At 39.7% G+C, this 24,317-nt stretch overlaps 1 protein-coding gene across 1 annotated transcript in view; it reads left to right on the top strand.

Annotated features, from left to right (window-relative positions):
• The first annotated feature begins 476 nt into the window (after positions 1 to 476).
• The window catches only part of XKR8 (XK related 8), a 140,654-nt gene continuing 116,813 nt past the window's right edge, over positions 477 to 24,317 (top strand). The window contains exon 1 of the mRNA XM_053707123.1: positions 477 to 1,434. Coding sequence (XP_053563098.1) covers positions 761 to 1,434 — 674 coding nt within the window. The 5' untranslated portion in view covers positions 477 to 760. The remainder of the gene's footprint in view (positions 1,435 to 24,317) is intronic.

Raw genomic sequence — 24,317 nt, 5'->3', positions numbered from 1 at the left:
TATACCAATTTTTTTTTTTTATTTGATTGCATTTGGCGGTGAAATGGTGGCATGAAATATACCAAAATGGGCCTAGATCAATATTTGGGTTGTCTACTTAAAAATATATATAGTTTTGACAGTTAAATAAAACAAAAGACTATATTTCTGTTTAAATGTAGTGATAGCAAAAACGCTAAAAAAATGATCTGGTATTTTGGGCAAGTTTTTGTCTGAAAGTCCCAGTAGTGAAAGGGTTAAATATAGGTAACACACCCTTTAATATTGGCTTAGCAGAAAAAGGGTTAAAGCCATTAGGAAATGCTGTAAGGTATTTTTAGACACAGTTACAAAATAAGGGTTTGCACTGAGGAAGAACTTGCATTGTAGAATATTGCAGCCACAGTTCCGGATTCTGCAGGATACACTCTACTGTCTCTCTGAGGGCATTTAAAAAGGAGCTTGCAAAATAATGAAAGTGTCTAGAAATGCTTAAATAAAATGGTTTTTAATTGTATGCATAATCAATATATTGTTATTGAATTATGTCACTGGAATGGTAAAATATACGTCTTCTACTAAGCCACGTTGGGATATAAATAGTTGCGGCTACTGTTAAAAGTTTCTTCACTCCAGAACAGTTATGAAATTCCATTGCTCAAGCGTCGCTGATAGGTTGGTGAGGCCTTCTATCTTGTGCTAAGATATCCAGGGATCTGCCCCTCGGATTGGGACGCAAAGTAAGGGACAGAGCCTCCTAAAGAGGTGCTCGGAGCTCGTGATGCCGGATTCTTTACCAGAACGATTTCGGCTTCTAGATCTTCTTTTCGCTTTGGTAGGAACTATCGCTTTCTTGCTGGACCTGGGGTCGGACGTGTGGGGGGCGGTGAAATACTATCAAGCCGGGGACGTTGCTTGGGCCATTCTACTTCTTGCTTTCTACGCAATATCCTCGGTGGTGCTGCAGCTGCTCAGTTGGGGTTGGTACAGTGTGGACAGGCAGTCGGTAGCCGCCAGCGTACCCAGTAACCAGCTGAGTGATCACCAACAGAAGTGCTCGACTAACCACAGAGGCTCAGGAAAAAGCCAGCTAAATGGGTGCAGCAATAAGGATGGAAGTAGCCCAGCACTTGAATTGGGAGAGGCTGATGCTACCGAGGAAGTGAAGCCAGGGGAGGACGCTAAGAGTTCTTCCGATGTGATAACTGCTGCTAAGGACACAGAGAATAACAATTCTTCACATGCTGCTACACCAGGTGAAGTGCCAGGAGAGAGTATCTCACTGAATGCTCTGTCAGATCAGAATGGTGCCTGCCCTGAGATGAGTACTCAAGCTGGAATTGCTCAGGAGGATCCCCTGTTTTATTTAAAGAATCGATTCCATACCTATCGCTATCTTTTCAGCACCACATGTCTGGCTATCTTGCACATTTTACAATTGGGCTATCCGCTCAGGTGAGCAGTAACATCAAGGTTAGGGTTGCCAGCTGCCCTCCACAGAAATACTGGACAATTTATTGGTGATTAGGCAGGGTGGTTGGTGGGGTTTCACAATGCCCCCCCAAAATCACTACCTTAGCCCCCACTCTTTATTCCACAGGTATGTTTTTCACAACTGAGCAGTAATTTTACCCATTAGCTGCCAGTATATGTAAACGAAAGTGATTTGTCTCCCTTTTATTGCCTCCCACTTCTTTCAGCTACATATATGTAATGTATTGAGGCATATAAGGCCTTTTAACATTTAGCTAACACAAAGGGACATTTAAGTGTCCAGTATTTTTGTGAAGAGTTTACTGGACAGCCTGCTAAAATAATGGACTGTCCTGTTGAATACTGGGCATATGGCAACCCTAAGCTACAACACAAAATTAAATTTCCATATTCATTTATACATTGGGCAAAATTCGTCATGCTTGCAGACGTACAAATTTGCATGTAGTGAACTTTTCAGACTGAAATCGCTCCTTGCAATGTTGCACCAGTTGGCAACATTTAATGCTGCTCCGGTGCAACTAATCGTCTTGGAGCAGGGCATGTCAATCACTACGAACGAGCAAGTGTCGGAGTGATTGCAATGTTCCCTCTAATTTTTTTTGAGAACTGTGCATAAAAAAGTAATCTATGGAATTTTTGGTCATGTGAAATTGTAAACATAATAACGCACATACACAAACTTGCACATAGATATATCACACACACTTTGCTTCACACTCACATGCTCTCACAAACTCTCTCCTTCACAATTTCTCTCACACACAAATTAACACTCCCCACAGTCTTGAGGACTCTAAAACAGGGTGCCAGCACCTAATTTTAAGGTGCCAGTGGCTCTGTGGTGGCTGAGTTTGTTGAACCCAGTTACAGGTAATTATTTACAATACTGTGTGAGAGAGAAGGCAATGTGGGAGAAAAGATTGATGAAGAGACAGATTTAGAAGAGGAAAGAGTGGAGAAGGCTGAGGAAAAAATATGGTTTGTGATTGTTTTAAAAAAATAGGGTGAACAGTGCTCGTTGTAACAGACAGTGTTTGGAAGAATGATATAGGGAATGGCCAGTGAGTGAGGAGAAGTATGAGAGGAGGATGTGTGTGAGGTACAGGTTTTTATTGATGGAAACATCAACCTCCTCATGTATATGCTGTACGTCTCACTCTTCCTTATCCCTTATATATCTTTCTGTTGCCCCCTTCCCAACCCACACTTCAAAATACACACACACACACACACCCTTCAAAATACACACACACACACACCCTTCAAAATACACACACACACACACACCTTCAAAATACACACACACCCTTCAAAATACACACACACACCCTTCAAAATACACCCACACACACACACACACTTCAAAATACACACACACACCCTTCAAAATACACACACACACACACACCCTTCACACACACCCTTCAAAAAACACACCCACACCCTTCAAAATACACACACACACCCTTTCCCTCCCCAAAAACTGACACACACCCTCTCCTACCCCCACAAATTTACATATACACTCTCACCTTCCCTAACACACACACCATTTCTCCTACCCTTCAAAATACACACACACACACTCTTTTCTTCCCAGACATTGACGCACACCCACTCCTCTCCCAATTCTCTCTTTCCCCCATATATACACACACTTTCCCTAATCTTCAAAACACACACTATGTTCTTCCTAAACACTGACACACACCCTCTCCATCCCCCATCAAATAAACACTGTCACAACAACACACATACATACACACTCTCCTACTGTGTTAATTTTTTTAAAAATAATTTGTACTTGGTTGATGTTATCCTATAGCAAGACAACAGAAATGTGTTTTTGTTGTTGTTTTTTTTTTAAGGTGTTTAGGGTCTCTTTTAAAATGGACAACCCCGCTCTTATATTTAAAAAAGATATATTTTCACATAATTTTTTAAGTTATGTCAGTATATCGAAGGTTGGTGATAAGGTTTCTCTGAATTGATCTCAGCAATGGCTTTGGTACTGTTACACAAAAAAATATAGGTGCACCCCCAGGCATCAGCAGCATTGTGGGTTCAATTTTGACACCTAAATAAGATTTTGAGCCTCTGTGGCATCTCCAGAAAGGGCATGTTGGGTACTTGCTGGAAGTCTATCAGTGTTTTATGGGTGAAGCTTAAATGGGATAACAGGGCTATGGGTGGGGGGACATGTGCAATGTAAGTAGGGTTGATGGGTGTGGTGGGAGTGGATTTGGGGGGTCGAACAGACTGGTGGTAGAAAAAACGCTGGTGGTTACTGGGGGGCAGCTAGTATGCTGGCCACTTTTGGGCCTGGTAAAGCAAATACAACGCTGCAGATTCATATAATTCCCAGAGAGGGAAAGGATAATGCTGTAGCTCAGCACCTTTATCAGCTGCATACAAATACAGTACCTGCAGTTTGCCTTATTCTAAAACTGTGTACACTGTGAACTGCATGGTCCTCTCAACATGCAGCTGCCTTTGCAGAAAAGTCTAAATTATACTTTCATGATTCAGATAGATATATGCAACTTTAAACAAGTTTCCAATTTACTACGTGGTATCTTTTTAATGAAAAGCATATATAGGTAAGCTCAGGAGCAACAAATCACTACAGGTAACTAGCTGCTGGTTGGTGACTGCACATATGCCGTTTACCCAAATCTGTTCAGCTAGCTCCTAGTAGTGCATTGGTGCTCCCTTAACAAATAATACCTAGAGAATGAAACAAAATTGATAATAAAAGTATATTGTAAAGTTGTAAATAATGAAAGAAGAAAAAATGTTTTCCTGTCCCTTTACAACCAATAAATAGTAGCACTTTTAAAGGGACAGTCAAGTCCAAAAAAAACCTTTCATGATTCAGATAGGAAATGTAATTTTAAACAACTTTCCAATTTACTTTTATCACCAATTTTCCTTTGTTCTATTGATATTCTTAGTTGAAAGCTAAACCTAGGAGGTTCATATGCTATTTTCTTAGACCTTGAAGGCCGCCTCTAATTTGACACTAGAGGGCATTAGTTTGTGTGTTTCATATAGATAACATTGAGCTCATGCATTTGAATTTACCCAGGAGCACACTCATTGGCTAAAATGCAAGTCTGTCAAAAGAACTGAAATAAGGGGGCAGTCTGCAGAGGCTTAGATACAAGGCAATCACAGAGGTAAAATGTGTATTATAACTGTGTTGGCTATGCAAAACGGAGGAATGGTTTATTAAGGGATTATCTATCTTTTAAAACAACAACAATTCTGGTGTTGACTGTCCCTTTAAATGAGCAGTATTTTTTTTTTTTACCTAACAATTTTCATAATCCACTCCCCCGTCTCCTGTGTCATGTGACAGTCTTCAGCCAATCACAGACTCATATACACTATGAACTCTTGCACATGCTCAGTAATAGCTTGTGCATCAGGAAGTGTGCATATACAAAGACAGTACACAATTTTATAATATAAGTAAATTGAGTTGTCTCTTAAAGTGACATTGTACTCCTAAAATGTTTTCCAAATGGTCCATTTTAATTTAAATGCTGGAGTGTAATTTATCTGTATTTGTTATTTAAAAGAACTACTTTTGTCTTGCATCCCCACCTACTCTGAAAGTATGAGTAAAGCATGTTTTATCTGTAGACAAGCTATTTAAATAGGAGGCAATAGCACTGATTAATCTCCCAGTAAGTATAAGGTCTTATATGCACTTAATACTGCAGTAAGTATGAGTCATATGGAACAAATTAAGGGGGAACACATTTTATAGTACAGTAGTGTCCCTTTTAAAATTGCATGAAAGTTTAATTTTTATTTTAGTGTTCCTTTGTTATTCTCAAGTTGATAAGTCACCTTAAAGGGACAGTCTAGTCAAAATGTAACTTTCATGATTCAGACAGGGCATGCAATGTTAAACAACTTTTCCAATGTACTTTTATTATCAAATTTGGTATTGTTTTTTGAAAGCTAAACCTAGGCAGGCTCAAACTGTTTTTTAAACTGTTGAAATCCACCTCTTATCTCAGTGAATTTTGACAGTTTTTTTAGACAGTGCTAGCTCATGTCATATAGATAACATGGTGCTCACTCCCGTGGAGTTATTTAGGAGCCAACAACAATTGGGTAAAATGCAAGTCTTGAACTTATACAACTAAAAAATAGTTGTAAAAAAAGTATACACATAAAACACTCTATTCTCACTTGTGAATGGTATAATTATTGCGTGGTGGTCCACAGAGGTTAGAAAATTAAACTTTATTAAATTGTCTTAAAAAAATGGGTACTTTAAAATACCCATTTTTAAAGACAATTTAATAAAGTTTAATTTTTTTAACCTCTGTGGACCACCACGCTATAATTATACCATTCACAAGTGAGAATAGAGTGCTTTATGTGTGTACTTTTTTACAACTATTTTTTTAGTTGTACAAGTTCAAGTGTTTGTCTATACACAGCACCTTAGGGCCATTTATACTATATATAATGCCAATTTTGGACAATTTAAAGGCCCAGTCTCACTTAATAGATATTGAGTAGTGCCATCACATCTCTCCTCTTTTTCAGTATAAAATGCAAGTCTGTCAAAAGCACTGAGATAAGGGGCAGTCAGCAGAGGCTTAGATACAAGTTAATCACATAGGTAGTAAGTGTATTTAAATCAGTGTCGGTTATGCAAAACCTGGGGAATGGGTAGTTATTGGGATTATTTATATTTTTAAACAGTAACATTTTCAAGTAGACTGTCCCTTTAAATGTACAGAAGCATTACATATGTATGTGAATGCAAACTGATATTATGTGTGTATACAATAAAGGCTTGTATAGAGGTGTTTATAAAAGAATCCAGACAGTTAGAAACCAGAACTAAAACTTTCATGGCTCCAGGGTTCAGTCAAACCTTGCAAAATGATTAAAGGGACACTGAACCCAATTTTTTTCTTTTGTGATTCAGATAGACTAGAGCATGACATTTTAATCAACTTTCTAATTTACTCCTATTATCAAATTTTCTTTATTCTCTTGGTATCTTTATTTGAAATGCAAGAATGTAAGTTTAGATGCCGGCCCATTTTTGGTGAACAACCTGGGTTGTCGTTGCTGATTGGTGGATACATTCATCCACCCACCAATAAAGTGCTGTCCAGAGTTCTGAAACAAGAAAAAAACTTAGATGCCTTCTTTTTCAAATAAAGATAGCAAGAGAACGAATAAAAATTGATAATAGGAGTATATTAGAAAGTTTCTAAAAATTGCATGCTCTATCTGAATCATGAAAGAAAAAATTTGGGTTCAGTGTCCCTTTAAGACTTTTGCTGTTGTCCATTTAGTGAGTTAAAAGTATTGTGTGGCCCTTTGAGTGATATCTGTTGCTCTATTTTTTATGTAAATCCACACAATAGGAGGATAGTACTAATATTTTTAAAATTACATTTTACAGATCAGTGCATTGTAAAATGGGAGGCCAAGCTGCCAGTGCTGTTTCTTGTAAATGATCCGGCTGTGCTAAGGGTGATACTGATATGATAAAGCCAAAGGTTGCATATCAGTTATTTATAGAAGGCGTTGCAGGACTGTCATCAGGAAAACAATTATGGCTGGTTTAACTAGTAAACTGGTCAGGTCATGTGACAAGACAAAGTCTGAAGGGTCTGTCCATGTGTTGAGGGAAATGATCCTAATTGTGATGCATAATCTTTTCACACTTATAGAACCCATGTGCTGCATTTAGAATGTGAGTGGTTTGTACAATTTGTGGCTTCCTGTGTTCCTACTTATATATAGCACATATATTTGTCATTTCTTCAGCAGATGATATAACATTGTTCTAACCATAAACAACTAAACCCTGAGTCATACATTTGAACATCCCCCTCCGATTTTCACTTTTATATACATATATGTTTGTAAACATATACATCAGGTATGTATACAGATTTCTTTAAATTTGTGTGTGTGTGCACATAGTGTGTGTGTGGGGGGGATATTTCAACACTAGAATTTTCGTTGTTTAAAAAGATAGATAATCCCTTTATTAACCATTCCCTAGTTTGGCATAACCAACACAGTTATATTAATACACGTTTTACCTCTGTGATTACCTTGTATCTAAGCCTCTGCAAACTGCCCCTTATTCCAGTTCTTTTGACAGACTTGCATTTTTAGCCAATTAGTGCTCACTCCTAGGAGCTTCACGTGCCTGAGCTCAATGTTATCTACTGTATATGAAACACATGAACTAACGCCTTCTAGTGGTGAAAAACTGTCAAAATGCTTTCAGACTAGAGGCGGTTTTCAAGGTCTATGAAATTAGCATATAAACCTCCTAGGTTTAGCTTTCAACTAAGAATACCAATATAACAAAGCAAAATTGGTAATAAAAGTAAATTGGAAAGTTATTTAAAATTACATGCCCTATTTTTTTTTTTCAAACTTTATTTATCATTATCAGGATAAATAAAACAACATACTCTCAACCATGAATAGCTGAGTATAATTTGTACATAAACAAAAAAATATAATCCAAAATATTTACTTCAAAAACACATTTGGTTGAGTACTTAAAAAGATGGTATCAATATCCTGACATTTAAAGGAATTTATATATAAAGAAAGAAAACAAGAAACATCCATCTTGTTGAAAGAATATACTAAATTTATATAAATATTTCGAGAGCAAGACGAGGGAAAAGAGCGAGGAGAGGAAAATAAATAATACCCTCCAGAGAAAAAAAATAAAAATACCATGTCCTTCCCGCCGACACCCTTACCTCCGTCTCTCGATATGAATATTTGGTGGTTTAATACCAGGCTGCTGGAAATAACTCTCTTAATATTAAACCTTCAAAATATTTAGATTTATGGAACGCTTTAGTAAGTATATATTGTGTAGATATAGGGTAGGACTGAATAATATATTTATATATTAATAATATATATTTGTTTGTTATGTATATTGGGTGTATCATTGTGCTCGAAGATAATCTGTAGTTTAATTGTTTCAATAAATACTCTAAAAGAGGGAGGTTTCTTATTTTTCCAATTTCTCAAAATCAAATTATGAACCACTAAGATAAAAGTGTTAATCAAATCCTGGCTCTGATCTTCTGTGGTTAAGAAAAAAATAGTTCTTGGCTCAAAAAAAATAAAAAAAATGACATGCCCTATTTAAATCATGAAAGTATTTTTTTAGCTTGGCTGTCCCTTTAATGTGTAAAACAAAAACTCTACAATATAAATCCCACTATAGAAAAAAACTAGACTTGTTTTTTTTTATTCCGTGTCTCTGTTTCCAGCATAAAGGATTAAAGGGAAAAGTCAGCAAACTTGATCTGGTGTATTCATTTTTTTTTTCTAGTTAAAGGGATATATACAAAATGAAACACAATTTTTCTTTCATGTTTCAGACAGTGCATGCAATTTTAAATATCTTTCTAATTTACTTCAATTAGTAAATTTACTTAAAGGGATATGAAACGCAAACATTTTATTTTGTGATTCAGACAGAGCATACCATTTTAATAAAGTTCCCTATTTACTTCTATTATAAAATATGCTTTGAAACCATGATAGCGCTAACTTTTTCTCCCTATAGACTTCAATGGAGAGCGCAGTTGAAAAAAACAAACTATTATCGCTTGTGCACTAACCCGACGAGAGTTATTAATATTTAACATTCCAATATTCTTCACAAACAGGAACATTTTTAATTTGATATATATATATATATATATATATATATATATATACACAGGGCTCAATATTTCAAGCCCTAAGCTACTAGCCAGCCCAAAATGTTACCCACCACTTTTGTTCCCACCCCTCTTTGCATATGTTTAGCCAATGGGAAATACCTTATTGTGCAGTAATTTTTTAAAGTGAATGTAAATTTTGATGCTAAAGTGCCCGGTTTTTAAAACTTTGATTAAAAATAGGGGCACTTTAATTCATCAAAATTTTCATTTCACTCGTGTTGTGAAAAAAAACTTACCTTTTAATCTTCACAGCAGCTCCCGCTTCCTCCACCCATTTCAAAGCCTCTTCCTGGGTCTAAAATGAGGCATCCGGCTTCCTCCATTTACAGCAGTGAATCAGGCACTGAATCCCCCGTGGGGGAAGCTGTGTTTGGAGGATGACCTATCAATCATTTCTGACATCAGAAATGGCTTGTGAGACCGGAGGAAGCTGGAGCTGCTGTGAAGTTTAAAAGGTCATTTTTTGTCACAACAGGAGTGAAATGTAAACTTTGATGAATTAAAGTGCCCCTGTTTTTAATCAAAGTTTTAAAAACCAGGCACTTTAGCATCAAAATTTACATTCACTTTAATATTGGTTTTGTTTTATACCATGAATTAAATAATGCTACATTCAGAAATAAAGAAAGAAAAATAAGTGCCTAGCAGTTAGCAACATCAACGAGGGTTCTTGGGAAGACAACAGCTGGACAGGAAAAGGAAGTTATTGAACTGAGTATCAGCATTAAAGGGCCATGATACCCAAATGTTGAAACACTTGAAAGTGTTGCAGCATAGCTGTAAAAAGGAAATTTATGCTTACCTGATAAATTGATTTCTTCTACGATACGACAAGTCCACGGATTTCATCCTTGTGGGATATTATCCTCCTGATAACAGGAAGTGGCAAAGAGCACCACAGCAGAGCTGTATATATAGCTCCTCCCTTTTCCTCCACCTCCAGTCATTCGACCGAAGGTTAAAGGAAGAGAAAGGAAAAACTAAAAGGTGCAGAGGTGACTGAAGTTATAAATAAAAAATAATCTGTCTTAAATTGACAGGGAGGGCCGTGGACTCGTCGTATCGTAGAAGAAATCAATTTATCAGGTAAGCATAAATTTCCTTTTCTTCTACAAGATACAACGAGTCCACGGATTTCATCCTTACTTGTGGGATACAATACCAAAGCAACAGGACACGGATGAAAGGGAGGGACAAGACAGAGACCTAAACGGAAGGCACCACTGCTTGAAGAACTTTCCTCCCAAAAATAGCCTCAGAAGAAGCAAAAGTATCAAATTTGTAAAATTTGGAAAAAGTGTGAAGGGACGACCAAGTCGCAGCCTACAAATCTGTTCAACAGAAGCATCGTTTTTAAAGGCCCATGTGGAAGCCACAGCCCTAGTAGAATGAGCCGTAATTCTTTCAGGAGGCTGCTGTCCAGCAGTCTCATATGCCAGGCAGATGATACTTCTCAGCCAAAAAGAAAGAGAGGTAGCCGTAGCTTTCTGACCCCTGCGCTTTCCAGAATAAACAATGAATAATGAAGATGATTGACGGAAATCCTTAGTTGTCTGTAAGTAAAACTTTAAGGCACGGACCACATCCAGATTATGTAACAGACGCTCCTTCTTAGAAGAAGGGTTAGGACACATGGAAGGAACAACAATTTCCTGATTAATATTCTTATTGGAAACAACCTTGGGAAGAAAACCAGGTTTAGTACGTAAAACCATCTTATTGGAATGAAATATGAGATAAGGCAAATCACACTGTAACACTGAAAGCTCAGAAACTCTTCGAGCAGAAGAAATAGCAACCAAAAACAGAACTTTCCAAGATAATAATTTAATATCTATGGAATGCATAGGTTCAAACGGAACCCCTTGAAGAACTTGAAGAACTAAATTTAAACTCCAGGGAGGAGTAATTGGTCTAAATACAGGCTTAATTCTAGAGAGAGCCTGACAAAAAGACTGAACATCTGCCAAACGTTTGTGAAACAAAATTGACAAAGCAGAAATTTGTCCCTTTAAGGAACTTGCTGATAACCCTTTCTCCAATCCTTCTTGGAGAAAAGACAGAATCCTAGGAATCCTAACTTTACTCCATGAGTAACCCTTGGATTTACGCCATATCTTATGATAGATTTTTCTAGTGACAGGCTTTCTAGCCTGTATCAAAGTATTGATGACCGAATCAGAGAATCCTCGCTTCGATAAAATCAAGCGTTCAATCTCCACGCAGTCAGCTGCAGAGAAATTAGATTTGCATGTTGGAAAGGACCTTGAATGAGAAGGTCCTGTCTCAAAGGAAGTTTCCACGGTGGCAGAGAGGACATGTCCACTAGATCCGCATACCAAGTCCACGCAGGCGCTATCAGGATTACTGAAGCTCTCTCCTGTTTGATTCGAGCAATCACGCGTGGAAGGAGAGGAAACGGTGGAAACACATAAGTTAGGCTGAATGACCAAGGCACTGCCAAGGCATCTATCAGTTTGGCCTGAGGGTCCCTCGACCTGGATCCGTATCTTGGAAGCTTGGCATTCTATCGAGATGCCATCAGATCCAATTCCAATTCAGTGAGGCAAACACCTCCGGGTGGAGTTCCCACTCCCCCGGATGAAAAGTCTGTCGACTTAGAAAATCCGCTTCCCAGTTCTCTACTCCTGGGATGTAGATTGCCGACAGATAACAAGAGTGGGCCTCCGCCCATCGGATTATCTTGGATACTTCTATCATCACTAAGGAACTCCTTGTTCCCCCCTGATGATTGATATATGCCACAGTCGTGATGTTGTCCGACTGGAATCTGATGAATTTGGCCGAAGCCAACTGAGGCCACGCCTGAAGCGCATTGAATATTGCTCTCAGTTCCAGAATATTGATCGGAAGTAGAGACTCCACCTGAGTCCAAACACCCTGAGCCTTCAGGGAATTCCAGACTGCCCCCCAGTCCAGTAGGCTGGCGTCCGTTGTCACTATCACCCACAAGGGTCTGCGGAAACAAGTCCCCTGGGACAGATGATCTGGTGACAACCACCAAAGAAGAGAGTTTCTGGTCTCTTCATCCAGATTTATCTGAGGAAATAAATCCGCATAGTCCCCATTCCACTGTCCGAGCATGCACAGCTGCAGTGGTCTGAGATGAAAGTGAGCAAACGGAATGATGTCCATTGCCGCTACCATTAATCCAATGACTTCCATACACTGAGCCACTGATGGCCGAGGAATGGACTGAAGTGCTCGGCAAGTATTTAGAATCTTTGATTTTCTGACCTCCGTCAGGAATATTTTCATGGCTACCGAGTCTATCAGAGTTCCCAAGAAAGGAACCTTTGTCTGTGGAACAAGTGAACTTTTCTCTATGTTCACCTTCCAACCGTGAGTTCTCAGGAAAGACAACACTGTGTCCGTGTGAGACTTTGTCAGTTGATATGTTGACGCCTGGATCAGAATATCGTCCAGATAAGGCGCCACTGCTATGCCTCACGGTCTGAGATCCGACAAAAGAGACCCTAGAACCTTTGTGAAGATTCTGGGTGCTGTGGCCAACCCGAAGGGAAGAGCCACGAACTGATAATGTTTGTCCAGGAAGGCAAACCTTAGAAACTGATGATGATCCTTGTGGATAGGAATATGAAGGTAAGCATCCTTCAAGTCCACGGTAGTCATATATTGACCCTCCTGGATCATTGGTAAAATTGTTTGTATAGTCTCCATCTTGAATGATGCGACTCTGAGAAACTTGCTTAGACACTTGAGGTCTAAGATGGGTCTGAAAGTTCCCTCTTTTTTGGGAACCAGGAATAGATTTGAGTAAAACCCCTGTCCCTGTTCCGATTTTGGAATGGGACAAATTACTCCCATGTTAAAAAGGTCTTTTACACAGCATAAGAACGCCTCTCTTTTTATCTGGTCTGCAGATAATCTTGAAAGATGAAATCTCCCCCTTGGGAGAAAGTCCTTGAATTCCAATTGATAACCGTGGGTCACTATTTCTAGTGCCCAGGGGTCCTGAACATCTCTTGCCCAAGCCTTGGCAAAGAAAGAGAGTCTGCCCCCTACTAGATCCGTTCCCGGATTGGTTGCCGCCCCTTCATGCTGTCTTAGTAGCAGCAGCGGGTTTCTTGGATTGTTTACCTTTATTCCTGTTCTGGTTGGGTCCCCAGATTGACTTAGATTGGGTAAAATTTCCTTCCTGCTTTGTGGAAGAAGAGGAAGCGGAGGGTCCTCCTTTAAAATTCCGTAAGGAACGAAAATTATTTTGTTTACCCCTCATCTTAACAGACTTATCCTGAGGTAGGGCATGGCCTTTACCTCCTGTAATGTCAGAAATGATTTCCTTCAATTCAGGCCCAAAAAGGGTCTTACCTTTAAATGGAATAGCTAAAAGCTTAGTTTTTGATGACACATCAGCAGACCAAGATTTGAGCCACAACGCTCTACGCGCTAGAATAGCAAATCCTGCATTTTTCGCCGCTAATTTAGCAATTTGAAAAGCGGCATCAGTAATAAAAGAATTAGCTAGCTTGAGAGCCTTAATTCTATCCAAAATGTCATCTAACGGGATCTCAACCTTAAGAGACTCTTCCAGAGCCTCAAACCAAAAAGAAGCTGCAGTAGTTACTGGAACAATGCAAGCCGTAGGTTGTAAGAGAAAACCCTGATTAATAAATAATTTCTTTAGAAGACCCTCTAATTTCTTATCCATAGGGTCTTTGAAAGCACAACTGTCCTCAATGGGTATAGTTGTACGCTTAGCCAGGGTAGATATTGCTCCCTCTACCTTAGGGACCGTTTGCCACGAGTCCCGAATGGTGTCTGATATGGGAAACATTTTCTTAAAATTAGGAGGGGGAGAAAACGGTATACCTGGTCTATCCCATTCCTTTTTTATAATTTCCGAAATTCTTTTAGGAACCGGAAAAACATCAGTGTAAGTAGGTACTTCTAGATATTTATCCATCTTACACAATTTCTCTGGTGGTATTACAATAGGGTCACAATCATCCAGAGTCGCTAAAACCTCCCGAAGTAACAGGCGGAGGTGTTCAAGCTTAAATTTAAAGGACATAGTGTCCGAATCTGTCTGAGGTAATACATTCCCTGAGTCTGAAATTTCTCCCTCAGACAGCAATTCCCTGACCCCCAACTCAGAACACTGTGAGGGTACATCGGAAATAGCTAATAAAACATCAGAGGATTCAGTATTTACATTAATACCTGACCTACTGCGTTTACCCTGCAACATTGGTAATTTAGATAATACCTCTGTAAGGGTAGTTGACATAACTGCAGCCATCTCCTGCAGAGTAAAGGAATAAGAAGCACTAGAAGTATTTGGCGTCGCTTGTGTGGGCGTTAAAGGTTGTGACACTTGGGGAGAATTGGATGGCATATCCTGATTCTCTTCAGACTGAGAATCATCCTTAGACACACTGGCCCCTAGTTATCAAGCCGTCAACCTCAAATACGCTGGAATTCCGCAGCGTATTTGTGGCGAGGCTGATTCGCCTTAGTTATCAAGCCCTAGACACCGGCAAAAGTAGAATATAGTGATGTAAGCTTCGATCCGCCGGACTCAGTCCGACACAGATCAATGCTTACGTCACTACAGATGTTCCGCACACAAGTGTGGGACAATCTGACTATTTTTGCTAGTTATCAAAAAACTAGCAGGTACGCTTGGCACTTTTCCGGCCCAGCGTACCTGATTTTCAAACCGCCGCCCTGGAGGCGGCGGATCCCATAGGAATCAATGGGAGTCTGACCATAGCGAAAGTTCATGTTTGCTGCTGCCAGACATCCCATTGATTCCTATGGTAGTTTCTACACCTAACACCCTAACATGTACCCCGAGTCTAAACACCCCTAATCTGTCCCCCCCTACACCACCACAACTAAATAAAGTGTTTACCCCCTAAACCGCCGCTCCCGGAGCCCACCTCAAGCTATAATAAATATGTTAACCCCTAAACCGCCGTTCCCGGTCCCCGCCGCAACTATAATGTATGTATTAACCCCTAAACCGTCGCTCCCGGACCCCGCCGCCACCTACATTATAACCCCTATCCTGCCACCCCTACACCGCCGCCACTGTAATAAAATTATTCACCCCTAAACCTAAGTCTAACACTAACCCTAACACCCCCCTAACTTAAATATTAATTAAATAAATCTAAATAATATTTCTCTTATTAACTAAATTAATCCTATTTAAAAATAAATACTTACCTTTAAAATAAACCCTAATATAGCTACAATATAAATAATAATTTTATTGTAGCTATTTTAGGATTTATTTTTATTTTACAGGCAACTTTCAATTTATTTTAACTAGGTACAATAGCTATTAAATAGTTATTAACTATTTAATAGCTACCTAGTTAAAATAAAGAGAAATTTACCTGTAAAATAAAAACTAACCTAAGTTACAATTACACCTAACACTACACTATACTTTAATAAATTATTCCTATTTAAAACTAAATACTTACCTGTAAAATAAACCCTAAGATAGCTACAATGTAATTAATAATTACATTGTAGCTATTTTAGGATTTATATTTATTTTACAGGTAACTTTGTATTTATTTTAGCTAGTTAGAATAGTTATTAAATAGTTATTAACTATTTAATAACTACCTAGCTAAAAGAAATACAAAATTACCTGTAAAATAAATCCTAACCTAAGTTACAATTAAACCTAACACTACACTATCATTACATTAATTAAATAAATTAGCTACAAATAACTAAAATTAAATTCAATTAAATAAACTAACTAAAGTACAAAAAATTTAAAAAGCTAAGTTACAAAAAATAAAAAAAAAAGTTACAAAAAGTTACAAAAAGTTATAACAAAAGTTATAAAAAAAAAGTTACAAAAAAAAAAGTTACAAACAGCCAATCGGAATTGAAGGGACGCCATCTTGGATGACGTCCCTTAAAGGAACCTTCATTCTTCCTTAGTCGTCGGGAAGAAGAGGATGGCTCAGCGTCGGCTCGTCTGAAGATGGCTCCGCTCCGGATGGATGAAGATTGAAGACGCCGCCTGGATGGAAGACCTCTTCAGCGCCGACTGGATGATTACTTCATCGGATGGAAGACTTCTTCAGCGCCCCTTGGATGATGACTTCTGCCACTCCAGATCTCCTCTTCGGTTCCATCGGTGGTCGGCTGGCTGAAGACAGCTCAAGGTAGGATGATCTTCAGGGGGGTAGTGTTAGGTTTATTTAAGGGGGTTTGGGTTAGATTAGGGGTATCTGGGTGGTGGGTTTTAATTTTGGGGGGGTGTATTTTTATTTTACAGGCAAAAGAGCTGTTTTCTTTGGGGCATGCCCCGCAAAAGGCCCTTTTAAGGGCTGGTAAGGTAATATAGCTGGTAGAATAGGGTAGGGAATTTTTTATTTTGGGGGGCTTTGTTATATTATTAGGGGGCTTAGATTAGGTGTAAGTAGCTTAAAATTGTTGTAATATTTTTAAAATGTTTGTAACTTATTTTTTTTATTTTTTGTAACTTAGCTTTTTTTATTTTTTGTACTTTAGTTAGTTTATTTAATTTAATTTTAGTTATTTGTAGCTAATTTATGGCTAGATTTAGAGTTCTGTGGCCAAAGGGGTGCGTTAGCTACGCGTGCTTTTCCCCCCCCGCACCTTTTAAATACCGCTGGTATTTAGAGTTCACAGAAGGGCTGCGTTAGGCTCCAAAAAGGGAGCGTAGAGCATAATTTACCGCCACTGCTCGTGCACGATTCCCCCATAGGAAACAATGGGGCCGTTTGAGCTGAAAAAAAACCTAACACCTGCAAAAAAGCAGCGTTCAGCTCCTAACGCAGCCCCATTGTTTCCTATGGGGAAACACTCCCCAAGTCTGCACCTAACATGAACCCCGAGTCTAAACACCCCTAACCTTACACTTATTAACCCCTAATCTGCCGCTCCGTACACCGCTGCAACCTACGTTATCCCTATGAACCCCTAATCTGCTGCCCCTAACCCCCGCCAACCCCTATATTATATTTATTACCCCCTAATCTGCCCCCCCCAACGTCGCCGCTACCTACCTACAATTATTAACCCCTAATCTGCTGACCGGACCTCACCGCTACTCTAATAAATGTATTAACCCCTAAAGCTAAGTCTAACCCTAACACCCCCCTAAGTTAAATATAATTTTTATCTAACGAAATAAAATAAATCTTATTAAATAAATTATTCCTATCTAAAGCTAAATACTTACCTGTAAAATAAACCCTAATATAGCTACAATATAAATAATAATTATATTGTAGCTATTTTAGGATTAATATTTATTTTACAGGCAACTTTGTATTTATTTTAACCAGGTACAATAGCTATTAAATAGTTAATAACTACAGGGAGTGCAGAATTATTAGGCAAATTAGTATTTTGACCACATCATCCTCTTTATGCATGTTGTCTTACTCCAAGCTGTATAGGCTCGAAAGCCTACTACCAATTAAGCATATTAGGTGATGTGCATCTCTGTAATGAGAAGGGGTGTGGTCTAATGACATCAACACCCTATATCAGGTGTGCATAATTATTAGGCAACTTCCTTTCCTTTGGCAAAATGGGTCAAAAGAAGGACTTGACAGGCTCAGAAAAGTCAAAAATAGTGAGATATCTTGCAGAGGGATGCAGCACTCTTAAAATTGCAAAGCTTCTGAAGCGTGATCATCGAACAATCAAGCGTTTCATTCAAAATAGTCAACAGGGTCGCAAGAAGCGTGTGGAAAAACCAAGGCGCAAAATAACTGCCCATGAACTGAGAAAAGTCAAGCGTGCAGCTGCCAAGATGCCACTTGCCACCAGTTTGGCCATATTTCAGAGCTGCAACATCACTGGAGTGCCCAAAAGCACAAGGTGTGCAATACTCAGAGACATGGCCAAGGTAAGAAAGGCTGAAAGACGACCACCACTGAACAAGACACATAAGCTGAAACGTCAAGACTGGGCCAAGAAATATCTCAAGACTGATTTTTCTAAGGTTTTATGGACTGATGAAATGAGAGTGAGCCTTGATGGGCCAGATGGATGGGCCCATGGCTGGATTGGTAAAGGGCAGAGAGCTCCAGTCCGACTCAGACGCCAGCAAGGTGGAGGTGGAGTACTGGTTTGGGCTGGTATCATCAAAGATGAGCTTGTGGGGCCTTTTCGGGTTGAGGATGGAGTCAAGCTCAACTCCCAGTCCTACTGCCAGTTTCTGGAAGACACCTTCTTCAAGCAGTGGTACAGGAAGAAGTCTGCATCCTTCAAGAAAAACATGATTTTCATGCAGGACAATGCTCCATCACACGCGTCCGAGTACTCCACAGCGTGGCTGGCAAGAAAGGGTATAAAAGAAGAAAATCTAATGACATGGCCTCCTTGTTCACCTGATCTGAACCCCATTGAGAACCTGTGGTCCATCATCAAATGTGAGATTTACAAGGAGGGAAAACAGTACACCTCTCTGAACAGTGTCTGGGAGGCTGTGGTTGCTGCTGCACGCAATGTTGATGGTGAACAGATCAAAACACTGACAGAATCCATGGATGGCAGGCTTTTGAGTGTCCTTGCAAAGAAAGGTGGCTATATTGGTCACTGATTTGTTTTTGTTTTGTTTTTGAATGTCAGAAATGTATATTTGTGAATGTTGAGATGTTATATTGGTTTCACTGGTAAAAATAAATAATTGAAATGGGTATATATTTGTTTTTTGTTAAGTTGCCTAATAATTATGCACAGTAATAGTCACCTGCACACACAGATATCCCCCTAAAATAGCTATAACTAAAAACAAACTAAAAACTACTTCAAAAACTATTCAGCTTTGATATTAATGAGTTTTTTGGGTTCATTGAGAACATGGTTGTTGTTCAATAATAAAATTAATCCTCAAAAATACAACTTGCCTAATAATTCTGCACTCCCTGTATTTAATCACTACCTAGTTAAAATAATTACAAAATTACCTGTAAAATAAATCCTAACCTAAGTTACAATTAAACCTAACACTACACTATCAATAAATAAATTAAATACAAATACCTACAAATAAATACAAATTAATACACTAACTAAAGTACAAAAAATAAAAAAAGAACTGAGTTACAAAAAAGAAAAAAATAATTTACAAACATAAAAATATTACAACAATTTTAAGCTAATTACACCTACTCTAAGCCCCCTAATAAAATAACAAAGCCCCCCAAAATAAAAAAATTCCCAACCCTATTCTAAAATAAAAATTGAAAAGCTCTTTTACCTTACCAGCCCTTAAAAGGGCCTTTTGCGGGGCATGCCCCAAAGAATTCTGCTCTTTTGCCTGTAAAAAAACATACAATACCCCCCCATCATTACAACCCACCACCCACATACCCCTAATCTAACCCAACCCCCCCTTAAATAAACCTAACACTAAGCCCCTGAAGATCTTCCTACCTTATCTTCACCACACCGGGTATCACCGATCCGTCCAGAAGAGGGTCCGAAGTCTTCCTCCTATCCGGGCGATGACTTCATCCAAGCGGGGGCTGAAGAGGTCCATCATCCGGCTGAGTCTTCATCCAAGCGGGGGCTGAAGAGGTCCATCATCTGGCTGAAGTCTTCATTCAAGTGGGGGCTGAAGAGGTCCATCATCCGGCTGAAGTCTTCTATCAAGCGGCATCTTCAATCTTCTTTCTTCCGGCTCCATCTTCATCCCGCCGACGCGGAACATCCTTCCTCCATGACGAACTCCCGACGAATGAAGGTTCCTTTAAGGGACGTCATCCAAGATGGCGTCCCTCGAATTCCGATTCCGAATTCTATCAGCCAATCGGAATTAAGGTAGGAAAATTCTGATTGGCTGATGGAATCAGCCAATCAGATTCAAGTTCAATCCGATTGGCTGATCCGATCAGCCAATCAGATTGAGCTCGCATTCTATTGGCTGATCGGAACAGGTGGCGACGGTGTAGGGGGGGGCAGATTAGGGGTTAATAAGTTTAATATAGGTTGCGGCGGGGTCCGTGTGCGGCGGTTTAGGGGTTAAACTATTTATTTAGTTGCGGCGAGGTCCGAGATCCGCAGGATAGGGGTTAATAACTTTATTATAGGTGGCGGCGGTATAGGGGGGGCAGGATAGGGGTTACTAGGTATAATGTAGGTGGCAGCGGTGTCCGGGAGCGGCGGTTTAGGGGTTAATACATTTATAAGAGTTGCGGCGGGGTCTAGGAGCGGCGGTTTAGGGGTTAATAACTTTATTTAGTTGCGGGGGGCTCCGGGGGCGCCGGTATAGGGGGTAGAACAGTGTAGTTAGTGTGGGTGTTTAGTGACAGGCTAGCAATAAAGCTGTCAAAAAGCCGAAGAGCAGCGAGATCGGATGAGTGATAACTCTCACAGTCCGCTGCTCATCGCCCTATACTTGGTGTGCGGCTTTTTGACAGCTTTTGTGATAACTTAGGCGAAATTTTGCAGGTCCGCTGCGGCGATGGTAGGCGAGCGTATTGAACTGGCGAAGGCAGGTAAAGTAGACGCCTTGATAACTAGGCCCCACTTTCTTGACCTAAAATATATTCTTTACAATGTAAGGCTCTTTCAGTACAAAAGGTACACAATATTAAAGAGGGTTCCACAATAGCTTCTAAACACATAGAACAATGAGATTCCTCAATGTCAGACATTTTGAACAGACTAGTAATAACCACAGAAGTCGTTTAAACACTTTATTTATTGCTTAAATAAACTTTTTGAAAAACGTGTACTGCGCCTTTAAGAAAATAAAAAGTGAACAATTTTTCCAAAACTGCCTAAATAACGTTAAATTGTCTCAAAATTTAACTAAAACTCTTTGGTTTATCCAAAAATTACTGCACCCCAGTAGTAAGGGGAGAAATAAGGCTCTAAAGTAACTTAGATCAGCAAAACGTCAGTTCACACCAAAAATACCTCCTGCCTGTGGCGCCTACCTGTCCCCAGGGTACTTCGAAACGACTTACCAACACTCCGGCCAGAGATACACTGTCCAGGAGCAACCGGGGTTACTGCTTGCTGCAGCCTAGTCAGAAGGAAGTGCGCATCTGAGCGCACGAAAATAAGCCCCGCCCCTTAAGGCAGATGCCGGAGTAGGCCCAAACACAACCGCATGGTAAAGCGGTTTTACACCAAGCTAAGTGAAAAACATTATACACCCCAAAACACATCCCAGTAAGTCATACTGGTTATAAGCAAAAAATAAAAACTCTATAAACGTTTTCCTTTGTGCCTCTCCCATAGTGTCATATAATGCCCTTATAATGTCAACTAGCAAAATAGAGAAAACAGGGGACTCCCGTAACACCCCTCTGTGTAACAGGTCTACTGCTTACCCCATTCCCATACAGGGAAATAAATGCCAGCCAGTTCTGATATAACAAGTCTCCTCAGAAATAAAAGGCTGCACATACCTTAATGCTGCTTGTAGCATGAAACTGGTCTCCACACTGAATATGTCTCATGTGTTACCTTCAGAAGTCTTGTGGGAACCAGCGTGGATCTTAGTTACAACTGCTAAGATCATCAACCTCAGGGCAGAAATCTTCTTCCATAACCCCCTGAGGAAAATAGTACACACCGGTACCATTTAAAATAAAAAACTTCTTGATTAAAGAAATTAAAACTAACACCTCACTTTACCTCTTCCTAGTATAACACAGGCAAATAGAATGACTGGAGATGGAGGGGAAGGGAGGAGCTATATATACAACTCTGCTGTGGTGCTCTTTACCACTTCCTGTTAACAGGAGGATAATATCCCACAAGTAAGGATGAAATCTGTGGACTCTTCGTATCTTGTAGAAGAAAAGCTGACTAGAAAATATCACCTGAATATATCTATGTAAAAAAGAAAGATATTTTACCTCAAAATGTCCTAAATATTCTAACCCCATTGCAAAGGACTTTAAGCAGCATATCAGTATGTCTGTCCCAGGACAGCGGAAGGATTGAGCATTGTGCACACTCATGTTATTTGCCTATTCAGTTTAAGGAAGTTTACAATGAAATCTCATGAGAGTTAAGTAAAATCTCAAGAGATCACAGTAAAAGAGTTCATGACCTCAGCACTTTTGATGCTGATTGGCTGCTGTTCATTTCTTCATTTTTTTTTTTAAATTTTTTTCTTTACCTGCAGCTGGGCAGCAGCTGAATTATAACTTTTTACACAGAACTTACTCTGCTGAGCTGAGGAGATTGTGAGGTAAAATATCTTCCTGTTTTACATAGAGATGCTCAGGTGATATTTTTCTGTCAGCTTTTTACAGTTATACTGCGTCAGTTTAAAGTGATTTAGCATATGAGTATTATGTCCCTTTAATGTGAGGTCATAGCGGACCTAAAAAATAGTTTTATAATTATCATATCTTGTCTATCTTTCTCCACTACATCCGCTCTTCAATCTTTCTTTTTACCCCCTTCCTTCTCTCTCAGGCCATATCTTCTCTTTACCCTCTTTCTCTCCTCTCTCTTCACTTTTTTTCCCCATTCTTTCTTAATGCTAGCTTTTTCTCCACTTTCACTTTTTCACTCCAATCTCTCTCTTCCCCTGTTTACCCTCTCAGAAGTAACAGTCTAAGCATTAATGGGGTCCCTATAGCCCTAGAGGAATAACCTATCCTTGGCCTTTCATGGATATGTAATATCCCTTTAGATAATATTTGTAGACATTCACTTACTAACTTTCACTCGTCACTGTTAAATTTCCACTCACCAATGTTTCCCAAAGTGTGGGAACTCCTCAAAACTTTATATATAAAACCCCTATATCTGTTCCTGTAGATATATCTTATTATAATATTATATAAATATACATACATATACATACAGTATCTCACAAAAGTGAGTACACCCCTCACATTTTTGTAAATATTTTATTATGTCTTTTCATGTGACACCACTGAAGAAATGACACTTTGCTACAATGTAAAGTAGTGAGTGTACAGCCTGTACAACAGTGTAAATTTGCTGTCCCCTCAAAATAATTCAACACACAGCCATTAATGTCTAAACTGTTGGCAACAGAAGTGAGTACACCCCTAAGTGGCAATGTCCAAATTGCGCCCAATTAGCCATTTTCTCTCCCTTGTGTCATGTAACTCGTTAGTGTTACAAGGTCTCAGGTGTGAATGGGGAGCAGGTGTGTTAAATTTGGTGTTATCGCTCTCACACTCTCTCATACTGGTCACTAGAAGTTCATCATGGCACGTCATGGCAAAGAACTCTCTGAGGATCTGAAAAAAAGAATTGTTGCTCTACATAAAGATGGCCTAGGCTATAAGAAGATTGCCAAGACCCTGAAACTGAGCTGCAGCACGGCGGGAAAGACCATACAGCGGTTTCACAGGACAGGTTTCACTCAGAACAGGCCTTGCCATGGTCGACCAAAGAAGTTGAGTGCACATGCTCAGCGTCATATCCAGAGGTTGTCTTTAGGAAATAGACATATGAGTGCTGCCAGCATTGCTGCAGAGGTTGAAGAGGTGGGGGTCAGCCTATCAGTGCTCAGACCATACGCCCCACACTGCATCAAATTGGTCTGCATGGCTGTTGTCCCAGAAGGAAGCCTCTTCTAAAGATGATGCACAAGGAAGCCCACAAACAGTATGCTGAAGACAAGCAGACTAAGGGCATGGATTACTAGAACTTTGGTCCTGTGGTCCGATGAGACCAAGATAAACTTATTTTATTTAGATGGTGTCAAGCGTGTGTGGCGGCAACCAGGTGAGGAGTACAAAGACAAGTGTTTATTGTCTACAGTCAAGCATGGTGGTGGTAGTGTCATGGTCTGGGCTTGCATGAGTGCTGCCGGCACTGGGGAGCTACAGTTCATTGAGGGAACCATGAATGCCAACATGTACTGTGACATACTGAAGCAGAGCATGATCACCTCCCTTCAGGGACTGGGCCGCAGGGCAGTATTCCAACATGATAATGACCCCAAAGACGACCACTGCCTTGCTAAAGAAGCTGAGGTTAAAGGTGATGGACTGGCCAAGCATGTCTCCAGACCTAAACCCTATTGAGCATCTGTGGGACATCCTCAAACGGAAGGTGGGGGAGCGCAAGGTCTCTAACATC

This window comes from Bombina bombina, chromosome 3, assembly GCF_027579735.1.
Source record: "Bombina bombina isolate aBomBom1 chromosome 3, aBomBom1.pri, whole genome shotgun sequence".
Classification (NCBI taxonomy): domain Eukaryota; kingdom Metazoa; phylum Chordata; class Amphibia; order Anura; family Bombinatoridae; genus Bombina; species Bombina bombina.
The sequence above is the reverse complement of the archived record's forward strand: the minus strand, read 5'-3'. Positions and strand labels throughout refer to the sequence as shown.